Raw genomic sequence first — 17,016 nt, 5'->3', positions numbered from 1 at the left:
TTTAATTTAGTAAATAACCCTAAACTAATTTTAGGTTAGTTAATAATAGTAAGTTAGTTAGTTAGTTAGTAGTACATACAAACTAAAATTTAATTTATTATATATATATATATATATATATATATATATATATTCTAGTTAACCGATAACGCTTAACAAAGTTGCTATGAGATTAGAGAGTTAACTGCGAAATTAGTTATGGCGATTTGTTATACTTGAAAATAGATATCTACAGCTGTACAAATTCATTGTTAAGATATTAGGTGTAGTAAAAAGAAATCCATTATTTTTCCATTCAATTTCATGCAAAAGCGTTTGTTAAGCGTTATCGGTTAACTAGAATTGGAAGATCTGCATGTGATTGAGAATATTAGCATAATAATTGCGGTTTTTCTGGCGTATGCGATGCGCTAGGTTGCTGAAGTATTCACAGTTCTCGTTTCTATTGATATATAGTAACATGAAAAGCGTAATAGAAATGTTCATATGTGATTTTCTCAGGTGTGCCACGGGCGAGGCTTGGCCAAACATTATGTTGTCCTGCGTAAAGGGCCGTCCCTGCCACCCAAAAGCCGAGAAGTCCGAACAGGACGGTTGCGGTTCCAACATTGCCTATGCTTATTTCGTGTCGTTCATCTTCTTCTGCTCATTCATCATGCTGAATCTCTTCGTCGCCGTCATCATGGACAACTTTGATTATCTCACGCGGGACTCGTCGATTCTGGGCGCACATCATCTCGACGAATTTGTGCGGATCTGGACTGAATATGATCCAAACGCCACTGGCAAGATCCACTACACGGAGATATATGATATGCTAAAGAATATAGATCCGCCGTTGGGGTTTGGCAACAAGTGCCCAAATCGACTTGCATACAAGAAGCTCATCAGAATGAATATGCCAGTGGACAGTGATGGCAAGGCGAATTTCACAACAACATTGTTCGCCCTCATTCGCGAGAATCTCAGCATAAAAATGCGATGCGGTGAGTCCATAGAAATTTATGTGGCGTAGAAAAGGGAAATGGTTACTATCATTTTGCAGAAAACAGTTGTTGAGTAATGTAATTTTTCTCAATTCTTGTATCTTTCATGTGTAATGAAGTCGAAGATATTTTAAGAAACACATCTTTCATTCTTATGAAAATATTTTCTAACATTACATCATAGCATTACCAGAAAATAATATATTTCAAATATATATCTTATAAAGATTATATCTTATAAAGATTATACGTTTTGCGGATTTCCTCTGTGTCCAGATCCATTCTTGGAATGCCAACATTTCGTGAACCTTGCAGTCCACTTCAGGGCGAAGAGCAGCCTGATACTGAACTGTTCCTCCGATCCTTTTATATTACGCTACTTGGAGTGGTGGAGAGAAAGAAGAGAATCCTCATCAAAGAATACATTCATTTCACTAAGTTACAAATAGTCCAGATTTCTCATAAAACCTTTAAAATCCATCCTATCATTGCGGCATGATATCTAAAGATCGTATTACATACGAAATCATGAAGACTCACCACAATCCTGTGAAAGAAACAGAAATATATAAATCTTGTCTCTCACAAAAATCCACAACTCTCTCTACGTCTTAACGTCGAAAACTTATCCAACAAAGACCTATCTCAAGATATTATATCTGGGCTTGCCAAAGGCCCTAACTTCGCAGTGGCACCTAGAAAAATTCCAAAGGAAGAGATTATTAGCCAAATAGAGTCAACCATCTACCGACTCCCATCAGAACAAGCAGATAATATCTGCAGACAAATAACCAATATTCTTTCCAGAGCTAAATCCATCAAACATCACTAGACAAGAGCGATTGATCCTCCAAGACCTGAACAGGGATACAGACATCATCGTGCTTCCAGCCAATAAAGGCAACACGACAGTAGTCATGGACACATCAGACTATAAGAAAAAGATGAAGAACCTTCTCTCAAACAAAGCATACAAAAAGATTGACAAAGAACCAACTAATACAATTGCATAGAACATCTAGATCTTGGTGGAAAAAAGTAACATTCCAGTAAAATCAAATCAACATTAGAATCTACAAATTCTCTCTCATTAAGACTATACGGGCTTCCAAAAGTAGTCATACAAACCAAATATCCCCTCAGATCGATTATTAGCATCATACACTCCCCAACATACAATTTATCCCGCTTCCTAACACACAAACACTATAACCCCTCACTGGAAAATCCGAATCACACATAACTAACTGAACGGATTTCATATAAAAGATCCAAAAAATCCGACTATGTCCTGTAGACCTGCTTGTAAGTTTCGACGTAGAATCTCTTTTCACACAAGTCCCAATAAAAGACTCATTAAATATAATAAAGACCTCACATGAAGTCCTCTCCGATTTCATCCCGCTAATAGAGCATTGCTTAATAAACAATTACTTCTCCTATAACAACCAATTTTATAAACAAGCTTTAGAAGCGGCAATGGGATCTCTTATTTCTCCTGTAATCGTCAACATCTTCATGGAGCATTTTGAGAAAGAGGCCCTTAGAAAAACACTTAAAAAACCAGAAGTTTAGTTCCGTTATGTAGATGACACATTCGTGATATGGAGACACGGCAGACCCGAACTCCGTAAATTTCTTATTTTCCTTAATAAACAACATCCAAATATTCATTTCACTATAGACATAGAGGAAAACGGAAAACTTCCCTACATGTTCTTGTCTAAGAAATCTGACGATTAGGTTATCAAATGTACAAAAAACCAACACACACAGGTAGATATCTACATGCCGAGTCGCACCACAAAACAGTCTGCAATCAATTCACTTGTACATAGAGCTTTCACCATCTTTGATAAAGAACATCTATAGACAGAACTCAACCATTTAAAACTAGTCTTACAGGAAAACGGACACGACAAAAAAGACATAATCAAAACAATCAATATGCAAACATGCAAACAAGACAACGGTCTCTGACAACAAGACGAAAAGATCCTATCTATTCTTCCATATGTCAAAGGAACAACAAATCGAATTGGCAGAATATTAAATAAACATAATATCCGAATCTTTAAATCATCCAAAACAATAGAACAAATCTTAAGAAATCCCAAAGATCTTAAGAAACCTCAACTCGAAATATACAAAATACTTTGTTCCTGCGGGCAAGTATACATTGGAGAAATTGGGAGAATAGTCAACTTACGGATAAAAGAATATCAATGTGATATCAGGCTAAAATACTTCACACAATCAGCATTATCAGAACACAACATCGAAACAAGACATCAAATACTATTTGATAAAACAATCGCAATAACCAACATTACATCATACTTTCCAAGAAAGACAAGCAAATAGAGATAAACACCCTAACAATCTAATAGAGATAATGGCTACAACAAAAATAAAATATGAAAAACTATTCTCCCGTTATTGAACTGACTAATTTCCCCCATCTTTTCCCTCCATAATTCTCTTCTTTCTCCCCATCACTCCAATAAGTAGCGTAATATAAAAGGAACGGCCCAGAGGAACAACTCAGTATAAGACTGCTCCTCGCCTTGATGAAATGGATTGCAAAGTTCATGAAACGTTGGTATTCCAAGAATGGATCTGGACACGGAGGAAACCCGCGAAACGCATAATCTTTATATAGAAAGCACCCGTGGAAGTCTCAAGAATATATTTTAAATACCTTATTATACATTTGTTTCTTATTTTTTACGTTTTTTTACGTTTTGTTTTTTACACTATCAATTAATCATACAAATAGTCCAATTCTTCATTTTGTTCCAGCCGATGAAATGAATCAAGCCAATGAAGAACTGCGAGACACGATCAGAAATATTTGGCCTTTACAAGCGAAAAAGATGTTGGACCTTTTACTACCTAGAAATGACGGTAAAACTTGCTTTTCGCTATTCACAACAAGATATATTTTGCAATATCTAATGATTGCAATTTCTTCCAGAATTGGGTAGAGACAAGCTCACTGTGGGTAAAATATACGTCTGCCTTCTGATACTCGAAAATTGGAGATCGACAAAGTTCAGTCAGTTAAAGCCTACCGAACAGGTGAGTCTCTCTTTTTTCTTCTCAAATTAATTATATATTTTTTATGAGAACGATAGCAAGTCCTAAAGGTGCATTTCTAGTATTAAGTTTCTTTAGTGGTCTTTCATTTACGATTTTCTTTTGAATTATATTCGATTTTCTTGTTTCTCGTTAAACAAGTTTGTGAAATGAAAATACGGTATAAATCGATATAAATAAATCGGTATAAATAAATATTTATTAAATAAATGATTCTATCTTGATTATTTAAACTATCATTGCAAAAGAAACGAATTGAAAAATCGAAATGGAGGATATCAATTAAGAATGAAATGAATGATTGTCGTTGGTTTCCTCGTGATAGGACAGCTCGCGAATGAACTTGAATAGAGTATTTTCTGAAAGTCTCATGTAGTCTTGGTCACTCGAAACTTTATATCATCATGAAATTTTCGTACAGATGGAAAAATCTCTAAAAGATAGATATACTTGAATTAATTTAAATTTATTAGATTCTACTAAATATTTAAATTGTAGTCTTCTTACGAATAAGTAATAATATCTTACGAAAAAGTTTATATCAAATTTTTACTGGAAAATAAATCTAATTATACATATATAAAGGAATTAACGTTAGAGAAAAAAATAACGTTCAAGAAGAAAATAATGCCTTTCTATTGTGTGATCCAATTAAAAATGGAATGACAGAAACAACAAACTGTTTAGTCAAATTATTTATGCACAATTGTTCTCTCTATTTATATTAGCTAAGTCAATGTTTGTAGAAACAATTAGATGTGATAGTACTTAAACATTGTATCTCAAAATTTATGCAAATAATTAATATAGATTATCTGCTTTTGCTCCATCGATTGCTATTAATATGTTTTAAATAATTTATTAATATAAATCACTTTTAAGATCGATGTTGAATTGAAAAAAGTTATATTTATATCAATAAAAGAATTTAATTTAATCAATCGATAAATCGATTGAATAAATATTTGTATATCGTAGTAAACCTGAAAATACTGAATAGATTTCAATTAGATTATTAGATAACAAAGAACATAATATTTATTATTTTTTAATTGAGTATCTCTACAACAAAATAATTACGAATTTTTAAGTAAACTGATTAATGACATCTAAAGAATAGCAGTTAACAGTAATAATTAATTTGCACACAGTAATAAATAATTGATTGAATTTTTTTAAATATATTCAAACCAGAAGGATGTTCACATATTTTTCAATCATCTCCTTGTGTCTTTTCTCTTTATTTTCCAGAACGATAACGATCTTATCTTAACACTCTTTTGTTTTTTTTGATTGTACAATTTATATTTTTAAATTTTAATCACATTCATCCGATTCGCATTAATGCATTAATTGCAAAAATTTCTTCGATTTCTTTATCAATATTTAATTCTAATATTTTCATAAAAATATTACTACTTTAAAAAAGAAATGAATCTTTTGCAGCATATAATTCATTTCTTTCTAAAATAACACATTTCACAGTCCAATCTTTTTTACTTCACTCTTCACTCACACTTATCCAGAGGCACACGATGAATGCAAAAAAAATGCATCGCGCATATGCGAAGTGTTTCAAGTATTAATGATTTACACGAATTACTTTTCTTTTTCTTTAAGATAAATAAATAATCTTTTATATATTTTGATAACTTTTTTATCTCTTTGATATTTTAAATAATAAAATATGTACATGAAACACATTGCGCGAAATAACTCGTAAATTAATTTTTATTTTTTATTTATAATAAAATTAATGCGCCTCTGGTATGTCTTTTTTCTATTTTACAGTGCATACAATTTTTTTTTCCTCGTTATGAGTGTATACAATTACTTTCGACTTTTCTTTTGTAAAGTTTTCTTATGTAAAGTAGCCTTTTATTTAACACTAACATAATCATGTACACATTATCAAAGATGAAACAGCTTGTCATCAATATAATCATATAAAATCATTATCGATATCAAGTATATTTAATAAGTTGAGTGTGCACATGATAAAACTGTAGAATTATATTTTTAAATTAATTTTTAACTTCAAAATAAATTTCTATTGCTATGGCTGCGTTCGCTTTGCCGCTCACAGCGCTTATGAATATCAATTGTCTTTGTTTAATATTTACTAAACAACAAGAGTGAAACAACGCTTAAAGCGTTGTGAACGCAAAAGCGAGCATAACCTATATTATATATATATATTTATAAATCTCAAAGGGAAGATGATCTCTTTTCCATAACTTTCAAGGTTCCGCGCGTGTGAGCGGCTCTCGCAGTGATATATATGATTGTATATATGATTGTAATACGTTGTCAGAGTTGTTTGTTTAGTCGTATTGTTGCCGACGTGAGTAACACATTGCTACATACGCACGTGTTCGCGCGTGTAGAATCGGCTCTTTGTCGATCGGCAATACCAGTATAGCTATGTGTAAGTAAATGATCTTATAGAGCTCCATTTCTTGAGTCTATTTAGAGAGAGAAGTAGCCAGTGAGATAATCGATTCTCGAATGTATATAATATTGTATATTCATAAATATAGCTTTTGCCTCAATCTACGATAAATGTCTCTTAGACTTATACACTCTTTTTTTGTCAAATCTCTTTTCTGATTAATTGAACGTTTGGCAATATCCAATTTTTTAGAGCGTGTAGATACTTCTTTTTCATTCTACTGAATTGTCCATTTTGCTCACGAAAAGATATTTTGACAAATATCTCTTCTTTATTTAGTTCAATACAAACTTTTTAAAGTAGAAATTGGAATCACATTGCTCTAAACATTTCAACTTCGCTCTCATTACAAGTTTCAAATAATAAAATTTCTAATAATAAAAGATTATTAGTTATTATTAAACTATTGATGGAATAATGGATACCTAATTATATATATAATAGTAATTTTATATATATAATAGTAATAAAATTATCTAAAAGTCATAATTAATTTTATTATTAGAAAATTTTTGCATTGTATTGTTTATACATAGATATCGATTGCTTCACTTGATCTTAATAAGAAAACAGATTCAAGATCATCTAATATCTAAACAAGTAAATTCAGACGCTGTGAAGATTTGATACTTGAAGTTTGTCGTTTGTCTTCTCTTAGATGCTAGATAATCCTAAAAATATTTTTTTCTTACGGTGCGAAATTAATGCGGCAGCTGATGATAACGCTCCTGCTAGCTGTTGTCGAAAAGATTCTTTTTTTTTCTGATTTCTTATGAGTTTTATCGCAATAATGTATAGGAGATAAATAGACACTTTTTTGATCAGTGATTTCAGTAGACTCGTAGTATTGCCCAACTTATCCGATCGCTTTCTACTACTAGAACAGTTTTCCGCTTTCTACTAGAGCATTTTTCTGCTCTTTCAGTTACACGTTATACGTCATTTGACACACTTTCTATATTGTATACACATGCACACGCGTTAACGAGCACTGACACAAGATAAAACAATCTTAAGAATCTGTGATGTAGTAAACTAAGTATCTTTCAATATAATAACAATATATTCAATTTTTGGCGAATAAGTTATCCACCAAAATCTGCAAGTATCTCTATAAATTGTTCCTGTAATTCGCGAATACGGCGAGCAATCGATGCTTACGAAAAGTATATAAACATTGATAAATACTTCGTAAACATTGGTGATCACTTTAGTGGCAAGCAATTCGTAGCGGCAAGCAGTAGATGAAAAACGATTTATTCGCCTCGTTTATTTGCATTCTAAGTGTCTTTCGATAGATGCAGCTCCTGTTTTTATAGATTTAGCAAGCACTGACATAAGCATCCGATGCAGGATATCCCAAAAATGATAGTTGTTAAAGCGATAAATGATAAAAGATTTATCGATTTCACGAAAATTAAAGGCTGAAATAATTGTTATTACAATACAATAATTTTGAGACATCTTATAGTGGCATGTTTCAGAGTCCTCAATCTTGGAATATATTTCTACTTAAGACCCGTTTTTTACATACCAAGTAACCGATTTCAATTTTGTTCACAATTATTTGGCATATTTGTATGATCTTTGCGGAATGAATTATCCATGTTCTATTCACGAATATAACAATATAAAATATAATAAATTATCCGCAATAATTCGCAATACTAAGAAAAGTTACAAAAAGAATTCTATTATTATAACGTCTAAATTGTTTAAAATAATTGTTTATATATAGAACATGTGCAAAACTAAGGTAAAACATCGGGATTTGACTCGTTTGCATGCTTACTAACAATTGCATTTTTGCAGTACTATTATGTCTCTCAAAAGATTAACCGCGTTTCCTTACTAACGCATTTGTGTCCACTTATAACATTTTCATATACAAAGGAAAAAAGGGAAATGACATTTCTTTTCTTTTTTTTTATATACATAGCAGTCTCGATCAACATATGCAGGCTTTGCATATATAAAATTTGCCTCGCTGTAACCGTTTACGCTACTGTTTTTTGCAATTCTTGCATTCACACACGTTCTCTCGAACATATACAGTAATTCGAAATATGGAAGAATCGTAAAATAAACACAAGTAACCATCACGGCATGCCTTTTCTCTAGCATGGCCGCCTTTTTATTCTGAGAATCTTTCTCACCGTTTTTTATACTGTTGATTCTCGACTTTGAATGCTTCCGATCTTTATAAGCATCTCACATTCTACCACGATTTTTCGAAAGACCATCGATGAGAGGTAACGCTAAGAAAAAAAAGACCTGTATGTGCCTGTACATATATATATATATATAGTTTATTTACATACATATGCCAAAGAAACTAAAAAAAAAATGAAGAAATAAAAAAGAAAAAAGAAAAGAAAGAAGTTGATCGAAACATGAAATCCTGTCGATCAGCTCTGATAGCTAGTGTGCTTTCGCACGTTTCGTAATTTAGCCATCGGCCTTCTTCAACTGCTTGCTGAACATGGCGGCGGTAAATCACACCGGAAATAATCACGGAGCTGGAAGTAGGGCGAATAGCCTCGAACCGATGATACGACTGGCCATAGAAGCGAAGCACGAACGACATAGAGACCACACGGATGAGGAGGAAGGGGCCTTAGACGTTCTCGCAGCGGCCGAGCACAGACGTCAGCGTAGCATCAGGTATGCAGTTTTTTATCTGTTTTAAAGTAAAATGCATTAAAAAATATTACAGGAAAGATATAAGATAAAATGATATTATAAAAAATAGTTTTTTCCCGTTTTTCGAAATAACTTAATTCTCTTAGTTATATTACTTTTGAAGTAAGGGAACAACATAGAAACATTGAAATTCATATATTGGGTTGTCCGGAAAGTTCATGCCGATTTTTGGTAGGTAGTGTAAGGAGGTGGTGTAAACAGGTCTAAATATATCAGAACGATTAAAAACAAATGATCCGTGCATATCGTAAAAGACGGTACTTCAGACATACTTGAAAAAAAATTTGGGTTGCGATACGTTATTTTTGTCAGTTTTATACGCTTTTGAATATGGAAGAAAACAAAGTGCATTTTAGGCATTTAATGCTTTTCTTTTACCGGAAAGGTAAAAATGCCACACAAGAACTGTTTATGGCGAAGATGCTGTAGCTGAAAGAACTGTGTGGAAATGGTTTGCTAGGTTTAAAGCTGATGCTTTCAACCTTGAATATCAAGAACGCCCGGTAGGCTCTCCACCACAGATGAAGATCAGATTAAAACACTGATTGAGAATAACCCACGCTATACGACATGTAAATTAGCAGAAATGTTGAATATGTCAAAATCCACCATCCACGAGCATTTTGTGAAGGTGCTTGGCTACATAAACCGTTTTGATGTATGGATTCCCCACGATTTAACGGAGAAAAATCTGATGGATCGCATTTCCATTTGCGACTCGATCTATAAACGCAACGAGGAGACACCATTTTTGAAGCAAGTAATGACGGAGGATGAAAAATGGATCATTTACAATAATGTTGAGAGAAAAAGATCTTAGGGAAAGCGGAATGAATCACCTTTAGCCACCCCAAAAGCCGGTCTTCATCCAAAGAAGATCATGCTCTGTGTCTGGGGGAAAGGAATCCTGTATTATGAGCTTTTACCAAACAATGAGATGATAAATTCAGAGAAGTATTGTTCCCAATTAGACGAATTGAAAACAGCAATTGAACAAAAACGTCCAGAAACAGCGAACCGGAAGGGCGTCGTGTTTCATCAGGATAATGCGCGGCCTCATGTGTTTTTGATAACTCAATAAAAGTGTTGGGATCTTCTACCCCATTCACCATATTCATCAGACCTTGCGCCCTCTAATTTCTACCTATTTCGATCATTCAAACAAAATTCCCTTAATGGAAAAAGCTTCAACGCTTTGGTCGAGGTAAAAAATCACTTAGAAAAGTTTTTCGCTGAAAAACCTGAGATATTCTAGAAGAACGGAATTTTCAAGTTGTCTGAAAGATGGAGAAAGGTTGTAGAACAGAATGGCACCTATATAAGTTAATAAATGTATACTAAAATTTAAATCTTCTACGTTTCAATTTTCCTTCAAAATCGGCACGAATTTTTCGGACAACCCAATAATTGTATCACGATAACTGGATTAATGGGTTCAAAATTGATGCTTCGTAAATTATGGGAAAGAGTTAACAATTTATTATATTGTTTAATAATGTTTAGTCTATTTATTGTCAGCATATTTCTTTGTCAATATATCAGGATAGCGATTAATTTGATTTCAGAAACAAAAAGGTGAACTAGAAGATGTCTCACCAGTACGATATACTAGGCAGCAGCGGAGAGAGTAGCCAGGGAGGGGGTGGGTCTGGAGTTATACTCGTAATTAATGGCGAGGATCACGCCCCGAGCTAGAGCCATTGCTGGCCGAGGTGCCCTCCCAGCGGAATGATCAAAACAGCTACTACCACAACTGTCACCATCACAACCAATACTACTACGATACCAATGATCAATACTATTATCATCATCAATATTATCACTATCATAACCGCCGACCACCCTCGTACTACCAACACCTACGCACTTCGCTCCTAGATCCGTTACCTTAAGGTGTCAGCTCAATCCAAGCTTAAAAGATTTTTCTTAGTTGTTCGAGAATGTCCTCCCTCTCTTGACCCTATCGGAAGTAGATTGCGATAAAAGAAGCCGGAAAAGACTCTGTCCGTTAGAGATGTGGTCATATATTAATCGTGATTACGATATATTTAAGATGTGTTAGTTCCGTAGCAAGTACAAGATATTTCTGAACCAATGCTTTTATTTCCTTGAGATCTTTGACTTTTTTTCTGGAATTAATATTATTTTGATTTAAAAAACATTATCTGTAGTCATTTTGATTATAAAAATTGATAGATTCGGAATAATAATATATTAATTTTTCATACGATTTCAATACGATAAAGAAAGCCACCAAGATCGGTCAAATTTTAGGTGATACAAATAGTATATTATATGTTCTTTTTTTTTTAAATCAATTTATTCCAGATATAATTGCGAGCCGATAACAGTCGGTTTCAACATAATCATTCTGAAACGCTAATAATCCTCCCTAAATTAATATAATATAAAATTAATTATATTAATTTAAATTAAAAAGAAAAAAGAAAGAAAGTAAGAAATTTAATTGATTTAAAAAAAAGAATATATACTGCATTATTTGTAGCATCTAAAATTTGACCGATCTTGATTTTCTTTCTCGTATTTGCTGTATTCACATATACGGTCGTGCTTAAAATTCTTAATATCATAATTTTTATTCTATTCTTCTTTTATTCTAAATTTATTTATTTAATATAAAAAAAATAGGTTTTTGCATTAGAAATCATATTTATCACTATTTTTGTCTCTTTCTAATACAATAATATCTTATAAAATATCCTTGTCTATATGTTAAAACATTTACTAGTGATATCAGTATAATGCATAAAAATTTTAACAATTTAATAATGAAAAATTTATTAAAACTCAGAAATATCCTGTAATCGAATATAGATCACGTAGATTGTTCTATTTTATCTGAAAATAATTCTAGATTACAATTTCGTCTCTTATCGCGAATTTGCTCTGCTAAATTAGGTGTGCTATCTTACACTTAGTATTGTAATTAATTGTGTTTACCAAAAGTATTTTTAGAAAATGTGATCTTTTCCAAAAAGTTCTTGTAATGAGATTTAGATAAATGAAGTACGCTCTTAGATAAAGCCCCGTTAGACAAACCAAAAATATTTATGTTTAAATTAGATTAGAACGTCTTAAATAAGCCAGCCAATCAACGTTCTCTGCCACAATCCGAGTTTTAAATTTTCCAATCCTAAAAGGATAATTATTTAAGAAATCGCGCGGATCGAGTAGTATTGTCCGTGATGTCGTGATCATAAGCGCTCAAGACCGATTCGCAGTAGAATTAGACGAAATTTGCATTGGACAGATCATGTGCTCTTATTACTTATCAGTATTGTGTAAATTTCCTTCAGTGCTCGCTGAAAGAATCGGTCTTGGCCGAATCGATCTGGATCTCATTAAGTGTTAGTGTTCCTGTAAATAATAACGACACTTAGAAAGAAATGCTCTAGCGTGAACACCACATAGAGAAATAGTTACATATGTCACCCGAAAGGTCTTAGCGACTCTTCTCATATCGATGCAGTTCATATAGAACAGTTCCCACCCCCTTATCTCTTGCTGCTTTCGGCCTTAGGATTATCGCTGGAGCAACGAAGTAATCAACATGATCGCACAACTGTGTCGTTCTCCTCAACTGTAATGTTTTATCTTGATTCTTTATGTTCACATCCTGGTAAGTAAGGTAGCACTCTTGCGAGAGAGACTCCCATCTCGAGATACGGATATTTTCCTTTTTCCAATTAAGCAATCGGAACTTATTACCGAGTGCATGTGCATGAGTGAGACTTTTCTAATTTGCATGCCATTCAACACACACATATGTATGTATCTCTGTGTGTGAATTACTCTTATTCTGTCTTATCTCTTAATTTCTCCTGATTTTTTGCGAAGCTACATTTAACTTTGTTAGTCACAAAAGTGTACGCTAAAAATTACAAAGAGAAGCAAATCGCACGTGTTTAAGAAAGTATCGTATTACACATAAATTTTATCCCGTGTTCTTCTCATATAATTGATCGATATAATTATCATTATGATATTAAATTACTGTGATATTTTGCAATAATAAAATTGGTAGCCAATGTAAAATTTTACTAATGCTATTAATTTTATTAATAAAACAATAAGTTAAATTTATTCAATTCTTATTTTCATTAATCTAAATTGCACATATTCCTCACTGCATTATGCATATGAATAATATTTAATTAATCATAGGTCTCTAACATAAATGAGCCAAATGATAAGTCAAACGTGCGTCTGCTTTTAAATTTTGGAGACAAAAGGCATAATAGTGTTACGATAATTCCTTGTTCGGAACGCGCAAATCGACAGCGCGATATTGCTAAAGACAAAGAACCGACAACACCCCGACTCCCCGATTCCAAATCCGATTCTGAATTACACAGACAAACTAAGTCGAAAGTCTGTTCTCGTTTAGGAGCTGCAAGACGTTGTACCGTCCGATTCGCGTGCTGATAGCCTTGAGAGTCTTACACATCCTGGTGATGTCCTTCGTCCGCATTCCTCGGCGCTCCTCTTTAGACGTTCACGATTACCAAGTATAAGGTATTGAGTGTAGTATATAAACAAGAAATTTCGAGAAAAAGTCGCGCTGTATATATATCTTGATCAAAAAGTTCCCGGAATTCATTCAGAAAATTCAAAATACAAGTTTTATTCATTAAAAGTGATATTGTCCCCTTCAAAGTACTCCCCATCGACTGCAACGCACTCATGCCAGCGCTCCAACTCTCAAAACATTTCTGGAACTCTATTGTCGATATAGTCATCAAAGCTGTCTTCGATTTTTCCATTACCTCTTTTCGGCTTATTAAAACGCGTTCCCCGTAATGGTTTTTTCATACCACTCATAAAACGGCTGTTTTCTTTAGAGTATCACTGCCGAAACAGTTTCCCAACATCTCCAAGGTTTTCACATCATTGAATCCATTTTTAACGCAAAATTTAATACAAATTCGTTGTTGCAAATTCAATTCCATTTTTAAAACTGTAAAAAATCGAAAATACGTGCAGAGATAGATGTACTCAAGACGGCGTAACTTTTACAAATGTCAAGCTATGGTGATAAAATTTGATGGGAATGTCAATGATAGATGTGGCAACCTAATCAAAAAAACAGAACTCAAATCAGCTGACTCAGAGCATCACCTGGTGGTAATTCCGGGAACTTTTTGATCAAGGTGTATTGATCAAGTATGTATATATATATACACATTGCGGGCAAATTTATTCGTACACGTATGTATACGAAGTATTCCAAAGAAGGATCATTTGTAGACAGCCAATTGTAGTCCAAAATATACAGTAAAAATATTACATTTGTGTTAAAAACCGGTCCACTCAAGTTCTCGTTAAAAAAAATTTTGTGTTGAATTTTTAACATATTCGAATGTTAATTAAATATGATTATGTTATTTAAATAATTTATAGTAAATTAATATTTAATTTCTTAGTGCCAAAATAACGTAATTTTGAGTAAGTGAAGGAACAACATAAAAATAATGTATTTTAAAACATAAATTCTAAAATAAATGAACATAAAGTACGTATTAATTTAACATGCCATATGCTAATTTTATTGGAAAAATATATAGTTTTAATTTGCTTATAAATTGTATCACGGTTTTTTGAGTTAACTGTACATAATATTTGTAGTAATGTATTCATTTTATGTAAAATTAACACAAAAATTTGAGTGGACTGTTTAGAACACGTGAGATGTATTAAAAATGAGATGTAACACAAATTTTTCGATTGTGTTTGAGAAACGAGAGAAATTCGAAAGTCTAACGTATTTCAAACTACAAAATGAGAATGAAAGATATATTCCAGCAAAATATAACATTAAACTCGAGGAAACTAAACTTTAGTATATTCCAACTACTGAATCAAGGACGATGAAGTTTTTGATTTTCCAATACTTGATTTTTATAGACATGACTAATGTATTAGTTATATCATGTAGTATGATTTTCTCGTTGTTGTCATAATTTGCAGAAGACAATCGCCAATAATGCCTAGATCGCCATCGCCAAGACGACAAGGCCGATACAACCATCATGGTCACGACGGACCAGGGTTTAGCGACACCGTTAGCAACGTCGTCGAGATACAAAGGCACACTCATCATCCCCATGCGTTACAATATAATCATCGGCATAGGATACGAGGTACGACGTACCAGTGATAATTCCGACCAGTGAAAGCCACGACGGTGCAACGAGTATAAATTTTTTCACTATGACAGCGAACTCTGTTTCATGTTATTCATTCCCAAACCGGTTTCTCTATCTCATTGTCTTTTATCAGCCTGGAATACTGCGAACACAGCATCCTTGTACTCTATCACCGTATCACCGATGTACCTCCATTCTCTTGGTGTTATTTCTATTATATAGTTATTACTAATTATTATTGATTATGATTATCTTCAACTGGCTTAATGATTTATCGTTTCAGAAGTCGAAAATAGCGCCATTATTTACGTTCTATTGCATTCTTGAAAATTATCAATTGCTAAATTTTGTAGTTAGATTACAATCTGTTTGGCGTTCAGCGGAAGCAACGAAAGAGAGTTCGTGGTCACGGTTTTATAAAAAACATGAATGTTGCTATAATGTTGATTTTATTCGAGGCAGAAAAGCTCTGTGTGATACTCAATGTAATACGTTTCTTCATTCTGTTCTGTTATGCGCCTACACAGACTATTACGACCACTGCGACTATTACGACGATGGTAATTTCTTTCACAACTCTCCTCTTCTTCATTCCCTTGTCTCCACGATGCAATTATGATATTACTACATAATCAATACGATCGTTTAGCTTTCACTGTTTCTTCGTTCCGTTTTACGAATGATATGCATTCACACGTATACTCACACACAAACACATGCAAAAGACATCACGAAATGTCAACGCAATAGAAGTTTTCAAACAATTAATATGTACAACACTAATATAGTATCAATATTCAACACGTTTTCATCAAAAACTTTTCTTTTCTGGTTGTTATTCGATGCTTTTTACATTAGAAACGCCATTATCCAGTAAATCTTTAATCAATCAAGAAAATTGACTAATCGATTGTTGTAGGTAGTATATTCGTTGTTATAATATGTTAATATGTTAATGTGTAATTATTTTCATAGTGTGTTCAGTTCTTAAATACAATCCACAAATCTTATTTTATAAATAGTAATGCGGGTTTAAAAGACATCATTTATATGTCACTCGTGTTTTTATATACATCAGCGTGTTTAATTAGTTTGAAACTCTACTTTTTAAATAATTATATTGTTTCGTCCTTGTATCTCCTCACAATCTATTCTACTTGATTGATACGAGTCATGATGTGAAGCAAAAACATCATCTTTAGAATTGATAAACAATTAAATGATAAACAAAAAGTCATCTGAGAATCTAAGCGGATTTTGTACGTGTTGTTCACAGCTTTTTCAATCATTAGTCATCGCATTTCGTTAAATTATGTTCTGTAGTGTTACATGAAATTCCATATGAAATTATAATCATTATAATCGCTTAAATCAATTTCCTTCATTACCGCGTATGGGAATGTATAGGAATGTATCACGAATGAATTCATAAATGGCGTTCGGGCGAAACGATATGAATAATAAAATGCTATATTGAACATAATTTAGTTTGTCTGCAAGAATTAGAAAGATAGAGAATTTTGCACACTATTAAGATAAAGCAACTGTTATAAAATTATCACGATTATTGATATATATATATATATATATATATATATATATATATTAA

At 32.7% G+C, this 17,016-nt stretch overlaps 1 protein-coding gene across 1 annotated transcript in view; it reads left to right on the top strand.

Annotated features, from left to right (window-relative positions):
- LOC105620023 (voltage-dependent calcium channel type A subunit alpha-1-like) overlaps positions 1 to 16,026 on the top strand; it is a 67,105-nt gene extending 51,079 nt beyond the window's left edge. The window contains exons 21-28 of the mRNA XM_012201535.1: positions 502 to 986; positions 3,789 to 3,893; positions 3,964 to 4,067; positions 8,990 to 9,201; positions 10,806 to 10,815; positions 13,649 to 13,776; positions 15,253 to 15,401; positions 15,935 to 16,026. Of these exons, the coding sequence (XP_012056925.1) occupies positions 502 to 986; positions 3,789 to 3,893; positions 3,964 to 4,067; positions 8,990 to 9,201; positions 10,806 to 10,815; positions 13,649 to 13,776; positions 15,253 to 15,401; positions 15,935 to 16,026 (1,285 nt within the window). The remainder of the gene's footprint in view (positions 1 to 501; positions 987 to 3,788; positions 3,894 to 3,963; positions 4,068 to 8,989; positions 9,202 to 10,805; positions 10,816 to 13,648; positions 13,777 to 15,252; positions 15,402 to 15,934) is intronic.
- The last annotated feature ends 990 nt before the right edge of the window (positions 16,027 to 17,016 follow it).

This window comes from Atta cephalotes (assembly GCF_000143395.1).
Source record: "Atta cephalotes unplaced genomic scaffold scaffold00023, whole genome shotgun sequence".
Classification (NCBI taxonomy): domain Eukaryota; kingdom Metazoa; phylum Arthropoda; class Insecta; order Hymenoptera; family Formicidae; genus Atta; species Atta cephalotes.
The sequence above is the reverse complement of the archived record's forward strand: the minus strand, read 5'-3'. Positions and strand labels throughout refer to the sequence as shown.